The 11,236-nt window shown below is 44.7% G+C and overlaps 4 protein-coding genes across 6 annotated transcripts; 3 read left to right on the top strand and 1 right to left on the bottom strand.

The window, feature by feature from the left end:
- The first annotated feature begins 92 nt into the window (after positions 1 to 92).
- LOC125764975 (uncharacterized) lies at positions 93 to 1,245 on the top strand. Its single transcript, XM_049429766.1, has 2 exons — positions 93 to 317; positions 385 to 1,245. Exons 1-2 carry the CDS (start codon positions 221 to 223, stop codon positions 1,215 to 1,217), a joined length of 930 nt encoding a protein of 309 aa, XP_049285723.1. The 5' UTR covers positions 93 to 220; the 3' UTR covers positions 1,218 to 1,245.
- Positions 1,246 to 1,350: 105 nt separating this feature from the next.
- On the top strand, positions 1,351 to 2,987 carry LOC125764969 (uncharacterized). Its single transcript, XM_049429753.1, has 2 exons — positions 1,351 to 1,423; positions 1,522 to 2,987. The coding sequence occupies exon 2, from the start codon at positions 1,641 to 1,643 to the stop codon at positions 2,595 to 2,597; it is 957 nt and encodes a 318-aa protein (XP_049285710.1). The 5' UTR covers positions 1,351 to 1,423; positions 1,522 to 1,640; the 3' UTR covers positions 2,598 to 2,987.
- Positions 2,988 to 4,250: 1,263 nt separating this feature from the next.
- On the bottom strand, positions 4,251 to 6,454 carry LOC125764985 (fatty acid hydroxylase domain-containing protein 2-like). The gene is made up of 3 exons (XM_049429794.1): positions 5,492 to 6,454; positions 4,694 to 5,324; positions 4,251 to 4,621 (listed from the first exon to the last, which is right to left on the bottom strand). The coding sequence occupies exons 1-3, from the start codon at positions 5,601 to 5,603 to the stop codon at positions 4,480 to 4,482; spliced, it is 885 nt and encodes a 294-aa protein (XP_049285751.1). The 5' UTR covers positions 5,604 to 6,454; the 3' UTR covers positions 4,251 to 4,479.
- A 1,426-nt stretch (positions 6,455 to 7,880) lies between these two features.
- Positions 7,881 to 10,773, top strand: LOC125764914 (fatty acid hydroxylase domain-containing protein 2). Of its 3 annotated transcripts, none has more exons than XM_049429646.1 (5): positions 7,881 to 8,034; positions 8,188 to 8,335; positions 9,097 to 9,335; positions 9,429 to 10,133; positions 10,194 to 10,773. In XM_049429646.1, the coding sequence occupies exons 3-5, from the start codon at positions 9,097 to 9,099 to the stop codon at positions 10,348 to 10,350; spliced, it is 1,101 nt and encodes a 366-aa protein (XP_049285603.1). In that variant the 5' UTR covers positions 7,881 to 8,034; positions 8,188 to 8,335; the 3' UTR covers positions 10,351 to 10,773. The 3 variants fall into 3 exon arrangements, with proteins under 3 accessions (XP_049285603.1, XP_049285584.1, XP_049285593.1); XM_049429627.1 differs by having other exon boundaries at positions 8,148 to 8,335; XM_049429636.1 differs by having other exon boundaries at positions 7,881 to 8,347.
- The last annotated feature ends 463 nt before the right edge of the window (positions 10,774 to 11,236 follow it).

The raw sequence follows: 11,236 nt of genomic DNA, 5'->3' as shown, positions 1-11,236 counted from the left end.
CTGTGTTTCTATGCTAGACTGTGATTCCGAACGCACCTCTAGGAGGATGATGTGCGGCTATTTAACTTACAGCTGAAATTTAATATCGCCACAGCGGTCGCGCTCTCACCAATCAGAGCAGATTAATGGCAATGAAGGTTGATTGAGCTTCGATCGGCTACAAATAAAGCACCCCGTACAGGTTCTAGTGCTAGTTCAGATCCAATGTACCATAGTAACTATGGCGGAGCACAAGGCTAGACATATTTTGCATCTTTCCACGGAGGAAACAAAGCAGTTTATCGATTCCTTCGATACTGTTTTATTGGATTGTGATGGTAAATTGGTAATTTTCTTTTTATACCTAAAGAGCTAACGCAGTACTTACCCTTATTTCAAAACAAGGTGTTCTCTGGACAGTGTTCGAACCGATTCAAGGTGCTGGAATAGCGTTGCAGCTCTTACAGAAGCACGGTAAACGAGTAAAGTTCATCACAAACAACAGTGTACGATCGTTTGCGACCTACCGACAGCAATTGCTGACACTGGGAGTCGATGTGGAGGAAGCAGACATTATACACCCGGCACGTTCCATCGTTCACTATCTACAGGCGCAACGGTTCGAAGGTTTAATCTACTGTCTCGGTACGGAAAATTTTAAAGCCACCTTGCGGCATGCCGGATTTGAACTTATCGATGGACCATCGCAACCGCTACCGGAATCGTTCCATCAGATTATCGCCACCGTGCATGATGAGGCACCAGTGAGGGCCGTCATCGTGGACATTGACTTTAACGCCAACTATCCGAAGCTGATGCGGGCCGAAATGTATCTGAAACGGTCCGCAGATTGTTTGCTGATAGCGGGTGCGTCCGACAAAGCGATTCACGTGCGGGACGGTTGCGAAATCATTGGTCCGGGATGGTTTGTCGAGATGTTGGAGCAAGCGGTTGGAAGGCGTGCGATTTTGCTCGGAAAGCCGGGTTATCATCTGCGGGCTGGTGTCGTGCAGGAGTACGGTTTGCAACAACCGTCACGGACACTGCTCATCGGTGATATGCTCGAGCAGGATATGGCGTTTGGATCGCTGTGTGGATTCCAGAAGTTGCTGGTCCTGTCCGGTGGTACAACAAAGGCAAAGATGGTACAGGCCACAAATACACTGCAGGAACCGGACTATTACATCGACAGCTTGGGTGATTTCATTCCATTTTTTGAGAGAATAAACGATTTGTAGAAAAAAGAAAGAAAGCGATTTCATTCAATTGTCCGTTGTCCAATTTAATTCAAAACGGTGCTATCATATCGACTTAGAAAAGACACACCGTAAATCGCTTCGGATTGCAGTTTGACGTACACACGCGCACGTGTGTGTGTAATGTTGTCAAAACAAACAAAAGCGAACAAACGCCCTGACAGCGCACTTCTGCTCGTGGGGTTTGGGTGGGTAACTCTTTTATTGGTGCATTTGTTTTGAAGGTGGCAGAATGCAAAGAAACTAATCTTTCACAAACGTTTGAACTTCTCTCCCTACGCCACAGTCACGATAAAGCCAGTTCGTGAAGCTTGCTAGCGATGAAGTAGGGACAGTACGGTGTAATATACCACATACAGTAGATATCACGCGGTTGTGCCAGTCCCAAAACGTAGGGCTTTTTGCATGATGCATGCAGCACTGGTGTACGTGTACTTTGGTGCATTATTGGCGGTGTGCGGTGGCAGTGGTGGGACGCACCATCAGAACGAACCACCGGACGTGAATGTGACCGTGGCGAAGATGATCGGTGCGATGGTGATGGACGGTGAGAGGAATGATACGGCCATACCCCTGCCGGAGCATCATTCCGACCGTGGGCAGCGAATAGTGGCACGGAAAGGGGTAATCAATGATGTGGCAAACGTGGTACAAGGTTCCGTTGCGGACCAGGAAACACTCGCTAGTGATGGTGCAATTGCACCCAGCAACAACGCGACAAACATCGTACCAGCCACGCAGACGAACGTAACCACCACCACCACGGTGGCGTCGAACGCAACGAACGGTTCCACCATACCCACAATCAGTGCAAACGCATCCTCAACAACTGCGAGCTCAGCAAAACCATCGTCCCCACCACAATCAATGCCTCCCAGCAGTACCAACGCAACGACGGCACAGCAGACGTCAGCCACGAGCAGTAGTAGCACCACCAGTAGCTCTACCACCTCCACCACCACGACGACGTCAACAACCACAACGACCACCACCACCACAACGAAACCTCCAAAAAAGCCAAAGATCACTTACTCGATCGAAGATGAACCGAAATTGCTCCAGGCGGCCAAACCGGGCTACGGTACACCCTACGACCCAGTGGACAGCAGTGGGCGACTCCGCATAGACGAACCGCTCGCTCAGTTCTCCCAGGAGTTTCTTCCGTCCGGGCTCGGTGGTGGTGGTCCCGGCGAACCACCCAACAGCCGCCGGGAGTATATCGTCCCGATCGTGACGCTGATCTTTGCCATTCCGTTGCTTTTAGGGCTGTTTCTTCTCTCGTACAGGCGCGCCAAAGAGTTCTGGCTGACGCGCCATTACCGGCGGATGGACTTTCTTATCGATGGCATGTACAACTACTGAACCTGTCGGTTGTGCCGCCCTTTCTGCTTCCTTCCATGCGGAATGTTCATTCAAATGCGATAAAGTGCCTTCTTACCTCACAACCGGACAGGGATACCGCGATGTAAAGTCCGATCGTACACACGCAAAGTGTTTTTGCATAGGTCAGCGTGATCTAAAACACACCCCACACCTACATATATACGCTAATGAGAAACTACCCAATGCTAACTGCTTCTCCCCCCTGGTAGGCAAAATTCCTTCCCTCTCGGTAGCTGTGATTCGTTTATCAGTAAACCGCAAAAGGTTACATACAAAAAGAAAGTACTTTTTAGTAGTGTAACTAATGCAAATACGGTGGGTTAGTAAATAGATTGCAAATGAAAAAAAATAAACAAAAGCACCCACACATCCAGCAACTCTCGATCTAGTGACAATTCAAAAGCGAAACGTTAAAAGTAGAAAAATAGTTAAAACATAAAAGTAACAAAACTAAAACAAGTAACCGTTTTTTTGGGTTTTGGAAAAACTGTGAGTTATCTTTAAAAAGGAAAAAAAAGTATTGTTAAAGTATTTTTTATTGTGTCAAAATATACTTTGAAAAAAAAAATAACTAGTGCAATTATGTATCGGGAAGTGGTTTAGAAACCAAATGTTGAAAGTTGTCTTTTTATAACCTCTTAAGAGACTTAATAGCAGGATTTAATCGTGCGTCAATGATCGTTGGCCCTTGTGGTTAGATTTTATTTTATTTAATATTTTGAAATCGTCGCGATGAACCGATAAACTGTTTCGAAGACAAATTAATTGTGTGTCCATGGATATTGTTTCGAAAACAGGACGTCAAAATAGGGAAAAAAAACTTGAGACTCGTTTTAATTTCATAATCGATAACGCAACACTCAACGATATTCTCAGGCTGAGCTCAAATTTCTACTGGAATATTCAGTCATTTGCAAGCAAATATTCATATATTCAGTCCATTACAAGCAAAAGTATGGATGGTATGGACTCTCAACACCTATCTGTACTGCCACATGGTAATTTATTATGTTGCAGATTTTTTAGGAATTGGTCCCTTCGGGTTTTTTCTAGAAGTTCCGCTCCGCAAAGACTAGTCCGCTCCGCAAAGACTAAATTGTTGATATATGTATTTTACACAACAGTATCTTGACACATTCTGACCGTAAATCTGTTGTAAAGTGTTCTTCTGAAGCAGATTTAAGTCGGTAACCGGTCACAAATTCAAAGATTTGATTGATCTATAAGAGGATTTCTACCGACTTGCTGTATTTACGTCTAGCTGATTGTTGATAGTGCTCTTCGGTCTTATTTCCACATAACGCCTTAAAAAATTGTGCCTATTATATTTTGACTACGTAACCGAATACGGTTCTAATTGATCTTCGATCACCGATCTTCCGTTGCATGATATACATCACTGAAGGACGAGAATTTGCAGCCCTTTCATGTTCACTACGCTTTGCACTGCGTTAGACGTGTTCGTTTCATGGCTGGTTTGCAGTAGCATGTTGATAGTGAGATAAGGTTTGATAAGTTTGATAACAATTTCAACAATCGCTTGATAAGCAATTATTAAATTCATTTCTAGCACAAATTTGTACGACACTCACTCCGGATCGGATGTGGTTTCACGATGTACAGTGGAAACGATTCACTTTTTGTCACATTTATTATTAAAAAAAAATAAAATTTCCATAACTTTGTTACATAAAACGTGGCTTGCTTTCGCTGCTCCTAAAATGGAAGCGAACGGACGAAAGCTAATATACATCAATGGTTTAAAAGGCAAAATATTCTCCTTCAAGGAGTTTTCTTTCGCTTTCGCCAAAGCAAAAGAATATTTTGTATTGGTAACAGCAGCTTTTTCACCGTTACCGGTCTATTGGTCGGGATGGGTGTCCCGCACCGGTTCCAGCGATGTCAGAATGTAATCGCGCTTGGACTGTTTGGAGCGGAGAAACATTTCGTTCGTTCCGTGCAACCAATCAAGCACACCCAGCACGCCGTAACACTGATTGAACCTAACGAAACAGGAAAAGAAGCTTTGATTGTGGCTGATTTTTGTATACCGTTTCGGTTTCGGTAACTCTTACTTTAAATGATGAAAATCATGCTGCTCGGGACTGGGCAGAAATGGCAGATGGTAGCCGGAATGTACGTGCAGCGTGTTGGAAATCGCAATGGTAAACCAAAGCCACGCGACGGAGATGTGGCAACCGGTCGTCCATACGCCGACCGCTATCGGTAGCAGGTTGCTTAGCACGTTCTCGATCGGATGTGCGTACATCGCGGTGATCGCGATCGGTGCCGTCCATTCGTGATGGCGCTTGTGGATGTACCGGTAGATGCGACCATCGTGTAGCAACCGATGGCTGTAGTAGAACATCACCTCCTCGATCAGTATGCATACGGCCAGCTGCCAGACGACGGTAACGAAGGTTGGTAGCTCGCGGACCGTTGCCCGTGTTTGCACCGGCAGCAGATAGTACATGAGAAACAGCAGCGGCATCCCGGTGCAGAACTGATTGAACAGCACCTGCCGGATGACGGTGCGTAACCGGCCTGCATCGACTGGTTCGTTCGTACCGGGTTGTACCTTGTAACGGCGCAGAAATCCCGGCCGTCCGGTGACGTCAAATAGCGTGTACACGAGCCCGATACACCAGTAGATCAGCGACGTGTACACGTACGACCCGACGGTCCAAAGGGCGAGTGGATTATCACCTGCAAAGTAAGTACACGGGGGTTTTGATTGAATAGTGCGTAAAGCATTACCCACCCGCCATGATAACCGCTTATCGTGGCTGCTCGATCGCTTTCAAATTGCGCGTGAAAAGTGAAAACCCGTAACGTTGTTTGTGTGTGTGTGTGTGTGTGTGTGATGCCCGTACCGGTTATGTCCAAGAAGCGGTCCCACAGTGATTGCCACATGCTACCGGAAGCGCCCCAAAACACCCGGAACTGGTGTGCCGGAAGATCGAACAGCTCCACCGTCAGCGACATGATCGCCTGCCTTGTGTGTGTGTGAGTATATAACGATTCAAACTTTTCGCTGCTGTATGCGTTACGGGACCGTGCAAAACTGTAGCGCCACCGCGTTCGCACAGTTCAATTGACTTCAGCGTACTGATCTGATGGGATCGTGTACGGCTTGCAAATAAAGATGAATTGTGACCTGATCGGCACTTCTGTCTGTATGCGTGCGCACCGAGAGAAAGGCTGACGGGCAGCGCACATAAACCGATGCCGCTTGTATGATGCTGTAAGGTGGCCGGCAGTGTGGGGTGGCGGCCAATTGAAGATTCAATTGCTATACAATTACAACATCCACTTGCAACGTGTGTGCGCGGGCGAACGCGTGTGCACTTGCACACATTTACCACTATCGTTTTGTTTTCCTCCTGACCGTTACGGATGCTTTTTTTTTGGCGTTTCGTGTGCGTACGACGCACGAGATTGTAGGCACATTGGGCGATTATTGACGATTATTTCAACATAAGATAATGAGAGTAAGAGGTACAGAGAGCGAGATAGAGAGAACGCCAAAGAACGCACCCAGAACAACACTATCGTGTGGGTCAGTCGTTTGCGTTTTGCTGTTTAATGCTAACGTTTCCTTTTATTTGTAGTTATTTGTAGCTGATATCGGCTCAGGTCGGCAAACAAGGAACCGGCGAGAAAAAAAAATGAAATGAAAGGTCAATCCCGGTGGGGTGGTTGTTTTTCGAGATTGTCCCCCCTTTGGTCAGGGTGATAAAGGTTCGGGTGAATGGTTTCTTTAGTTTCTTTTCTTTGTGTGATGTTTTAATCGCACCGAGATTAGGATGATGGAGCGTCAAGTAGGTTATTCTCAAGTGTGTTTGCGTTTTATACCTTGAACGAGAGGAATGACTGGCCTTTTTTTCTGTGTTGCTACTACAACCGTAAGCATTGTAAATAACAAAGCAAATAAATTTAAAAAAAATGCATAATTCTATTTCCATTTTTCTCGCAGACGAACAGTGCTTGATAAGCGGTTGATATGCACCCACTCACACTCACTCATGGTTGAAGGGCTATCAAAACGCCGGGAACTCGTTAGCAACAATGGAAATAACGAACATTTTCTTTACCACCCCCATTTTCCCCCCTCAAGGAGCCCTTTACTACCGTTGTCATTATAGCTGCGACAATTTGCATAATAGTGTAAATTGCATATCCAGCGTAACGCATACTTTGCCTGCAGCCCAGTGAAAATGAGTCACCGGCAGAACAATGCATCCATACGAAAAACGAAAACCAAAACAACAAAAACCACCAAGTCTTTGTTGGTTCGCTGTTTGTCTGGTCGTTCCATACTTATTGCAATTCTTGATGCAGTTTTATCGAGAACAAAGAGCGTGCGATGGATATTGGAATTTGGTAGAAGAGCGGGATGCGTTGTGGAAGACGTTACAGAACGAGAAATTACATTGCACGGGTGCGGATGCACTTGATTTGTGTTGGGTTATGTGACGATGTTGAAATGATTGTGAAGGGAACGCAAAAGGGTTTTTGGGGTAGGGGGGAAGTAGACAACAAAACAAGTAGAAAGCATTCGAACTGTATTGTAAATACAAAGAAAGAAATGCGCGCGCGACAGAAAGAAAGAGAGAAAAGGAAAGTAATGTTGTCGCAAGCAAGGTTAATTTGTTATCGCTATTTACATGAGAGTTTAATTTTTTTTATATTAAAAACCGTATAAGTAAGTAAAAACATTAGTAGAGCTCTACTAGGCTTCAAGGAAAAAGAAATGTGTCTTGTTAATACAACTTATTAACATATCTTAAACTACACTAGACGCTATTCAAAAAACTCCTCTAACTAAGTGTTTTGTTTTTGGTACCTAATTTATAATGTTTAGGAACTTTTGCCGGAAAAAACTTAAGGAAAAATTAGGAGATAACATGAGAAAATGAGAGTAAAGAGAATGTAATCATGAATTGCAGGGTTTTCAAGATATTTGGAGTATTTTGAAAAAAAAAAAATATGTTATGTTTTTTTTTATTATATTATTATATTCTTTTCCAGGCGATTTGTTTTTAAACAAAAGAATAAAAGAAAATATATTGGCCTATTGGTTCGATCATCTTTTTTAAAGATTAATTTTGTATTTCTTATTAAAATGTTTCACAAAATGGATTTTCCAGAGTGTTTGCCATTTGGTGCAATTTGCGCACGGCAAACACTCTAGCTTTTCTCGCTATTTTCTCTCTCTCTCTCGAATTTTCCACGCTTTGCTTTCTCCAGAGGGCTTTGTTTGTTATCCTTTGCTTGGGACGGTTTTTTGTGTACAGTCGTCTGGTACGGTTTTCGGGGTTGGGGCTTTGTTTTGGGAAAGCTCCGGCGTGTACAAAACAGGCAACAGCGTTATAGCAAGTGCCCACATTTTAGAGCAAGTGAAAGAACCAAACTAGTACGTGTGTTGCCTTCCCGCTAGCGTTCTATCTCACTCTTTCGCTTTCTCAAATACACTTTCTCGATCCCTCTATCTCTCCCTTTTTTACCCTTTTTTCATATTCACACAAGGGTCAGGAAACGAATAAATTGCGTCGAAATATCCTTACAGCAATCGACCGGAGCATTACGGCCAGCGTTAGTGAGCCAGTAGTAGGTATCTGGTGGCTGGTGTACTCACATCAGCTGTGCTATCAGACTGCTAGTGTTACGAATATCACATCAAGCTACCCGGAAGTAAAGCTCACCAAGCAGGGAAGGTATTGTAGCAGGTGCCTACTATCAACAGCATACCATAAGGATACTAAGAAATAGTTTCGTTTGTGTTAGCGTCTTATAACATAAGTTTACATCTTGCAAAGTGATTTTGCATCTTCACAGAGCAAGAAGAGCAAATGTGTATCAAAACCCCCTGTTGATATGTATACGTGCGTGTGTTTGTGTTAATATTTGTATGTTACCATATTTTTAAACATTTAAAAAAAGGCTCTCGGCGATCCGTTGCATAACTTACGGCGACGCGCATTTTCCCTCACAAGTTGAAAGCGGACGGTCGAGATTATGGTGATGATTTCTGCTGTTACACTAATTAATGGCACCATCCAGCATTTGTGTTACTCTTCTTGTTTTCGCCCCCCCCCCCCCCTTCTTTTAGTAGAAGAGAAATACGCGTCAATACCCTTGACCTTCGGAGTCATAATTGATTTATGTAATCATATAACGACGCTACGAGTGCGTTGAAATAAATGCGTCATTTAAAGTGTTAAAGCGTCAAAAATGAGAAGCATGCTAGTGAGCAAATTGGGAAGAGAGCAATGAATAAAAAAGAAAGATATTCTTACCATTGCTTTCCTACCTGTAGGATAAGCTGGATGAAAAATCAATTAATTGATTTTTCTTTTTTTCGATGTTCCATTCTTTTGTCTTGTTTTGCTAATGGAAAACTAGCGTACATAAACAAACATCGTGCCGGTATGTGACGGTAGTATAATATTTCTTTTCACCTTCACGCACCGTCCAGATGGATAGCAACCCGAACCGTTTGGAGCCGGAATTACCATCAGACGACGGTCAGCAACCGATCATCCTGCCGGATGACACCAAAAGCACGTCGGAAAATGATGGCCGGGGCATTAAAACGCAACCGATGCCAGCGATCGAGTCACAAAATCCGCGCCTTCTATCCTCGCTGTACAGCTTTCTCGTGATCGTCAGCTTCTTTCTAGTCGGTTTTGCCGCATTTCGCAACACACTGACCTGGTGAGTGAGTTGGGTGTAGTTGAAGGCTTTTTTTGTTTCTTCCCGATGGGGCGTCAACTTCTCACCGACCAAACTGTTCACTCGTTTCCGCAGGCATCTGCAACGGTTCTGGGGCGCGTCCGGTGATTTCTGGCAGTCCCAGTGGGACCGTTTCATCGATTTCACTGGTGACGATCCTGCCAGGTTGTGGGTGCTGAGTACCACCATCTTTACGATGGCGGTGTATTGGGTGTTCGGTGGCATCTACACGCTGTTCGACGTAACCTGCCGACCGGCGATCATACGCCGATACAAGATGCAGCCGGGTACGAACGAACCGGTCGATCGGCGCCGGCTGGCAAAGGTAATAGCGACCGTACTGATGAACCAAACGGTGGTCGGCATACCGATGGCGTACTGCATGTACCAGGCGATGCGTTTCCGCGGGCTGAATGATTTGCGTGAACTGCCCACCTTTCACTGGGTGCTGGCGGAGCTGTCGTTTTGCATCTTCATCGAGGAGATTGGGTTTTACTATGCGCATCGGCTGCTGCACAGCCGCCGGATCTACCGGTACATCCACAAGCAACACCACGAATGGACGGCCCCGATCGCCATCACCGCCATCTACTGCCATCCGGTTGAGCACGTGTTTAGTAACCTGGTACCACCGTTTCTGGGCATCTTTATGCTCGGCAGCCACGTGGCAGTGGCCTGGCTGTGGTTTACGCTCGTGATACTGTCCACGCTGAATGCCCATTCCGGCTACCATCTGCCATTTTTTCCCAGCCCCGAAGCGCACGACTTCCATCATCTCAAGTAAGAAAATGCCCAATAGAAACTGCATGATACTACTACGTGGGTTTTTCGTGTTTTTAGGTTTAATCAATGTTTTGGTGTGCTTGGCGTGCTCGATCGACTCCACGGTACGGACGCACTGTTCCGTACCACGAAGGCATACGCGCGACACATCATGATGTTGAGCTTCATACCTGCCCGTGAAGCATTCCCCGAACCGGCCAAAAAGGCATTCTGAGAAGGGTTGTTATCCCACACGTCACATACAGCCAGTTAGACACAGGCACTGAATCCTGGTCACGGCAGCAGTTTATCAAAAAAAAACCCACATCTACTCACATCTGTATCACATCACGATCAACACAACCACAAACCTCCGAACGGAAACGGAAATCGGCTTCAAATCAATGTTTGATGTCAGCGTACTTACTGCTACTATTCTAGGTATCCTTACGTCCCCACACACACACTCACACAACTTGAACTGGACCACGATGGAACGCGGGGAAAGAGAAAAAAGTCTATCATGATGTACCACTGAATCTTACTATTACTCCCCACTATATGTCCAGCATGTACTTTTGTTTACGAATGTCAAAACGATTACTTAATAAACTTCACAACTACACCAAACGTCCGATAAGGTGACGCTACACTGTAATGGAAGAAGGTGCCATTTTGTTTTTTGTACTTTTTTGGATAAATTTTATTTCCAGCTTTTGACGGTTTTGCGTTGACATCGTAGCGTTACGAGTTACTTTAGTGATGCTGTTGTAGTTAAATAGGACCCTTGTGTTGCTTGATTTCTCCCCTTTTCATATCGCACCTTCCTTTTGCTTTCTGCTTCTTCAATCGTTTTAAACCATCGAATGTTGCAAAACCAGGAGCGTACGTGTTACTGACTGTTTTTCTATCTCTGTTTATAATACTCGATCACATTTAATATTTCTTCAGTAACTGTTCCTGATCAGCGTGTTTGTGTCTTTGCTCCGCTGTGTTTGATTCTTTTCCTTCCTTTTATTGTAATAGAATTATTCCATAAGATTTATTCGTCCAAAAGTTCGATCAAATTCGATCCGTATGTATCTTACTGCTGTTGAAATCTGCTTCTCAATAAAACTAGA

Source organism: Anopheles funestus, chromosome X, assembly GCF_943734845.2.
Source record: "Anopheles funestus chromosome X, idAnoFuneDA-416_04, whole genome shotgun sequence".
Classification (NCBI taxonomy): Eukaryota; Metazoa; Arthropoda; class Insecta; order Diptera; family Culicidae; genus Anopheles; species Anopheles funestus.
This window is presented reverse-complemented; position numbering and strand designations above follow the sequence as displayed.

Coding starts and splice junctions, on each gene's coding strand:
- LOC125764914 (XM_049429646.1), top strand. CDS start 9,097: ATGGATAGCAACCCGAACCGTTTGGAGCCGGAATTACCATCAGACGAC. Junction 9,336..9,428: donor TTTCGCAACACACTGACCTG/GTGAGTGAGTTG, acceptor TCGTTTCCGCAG/GCATCTGCAACGGTTCTGGG. Junction 10,134..10,193: donor CACGACTTCCATCATCTCAA/GTAAGAAAATGC, acceptor TCGTGTTTTTAG/GTTTAATCAATGTTTTGGTG.
- LOC125764975 (XM_049429766.1), top strand. CDS start 221: ATGGCGGAGCACAAGGCTAGACATATTTTGCATCTTTCCACGGAGGAA. Junction 318..384: donor TGTTTTATTGGATTGTGATG/GTAAATTGGTAA, acceptor TTTCAAAACAAG/GTGTTCTCTGGACAGTGTTC.
- LOC125764969 (XM_049429753.1), top strand. CDS start 1,641: ATGATGCATGCAGCACTGGTGTACGTGTACTTTGGTGCATTATTGGCG.
- LOC125764985 (XM_049429794.1), bottom strand. CDS start 5,603: ATGTCGCTGACGGTGGAGCTGTTCGATCTTCCGGCACACCAGTTCCGG. Junction 5,325..5,491: donor CCGCTTCTTGGACATAACCG/GTACGGGCATCA, acceptor CTTACTTTGCAG/GTGATAATCCACTCGCCCTT. Junction 4,622..4,693: donor CATGATTTTCATCATTTAAA/GTAAGAGTTACC, acceptor CTGTTTCGTTAG/GTTCAATCAGTGTTACGGCG.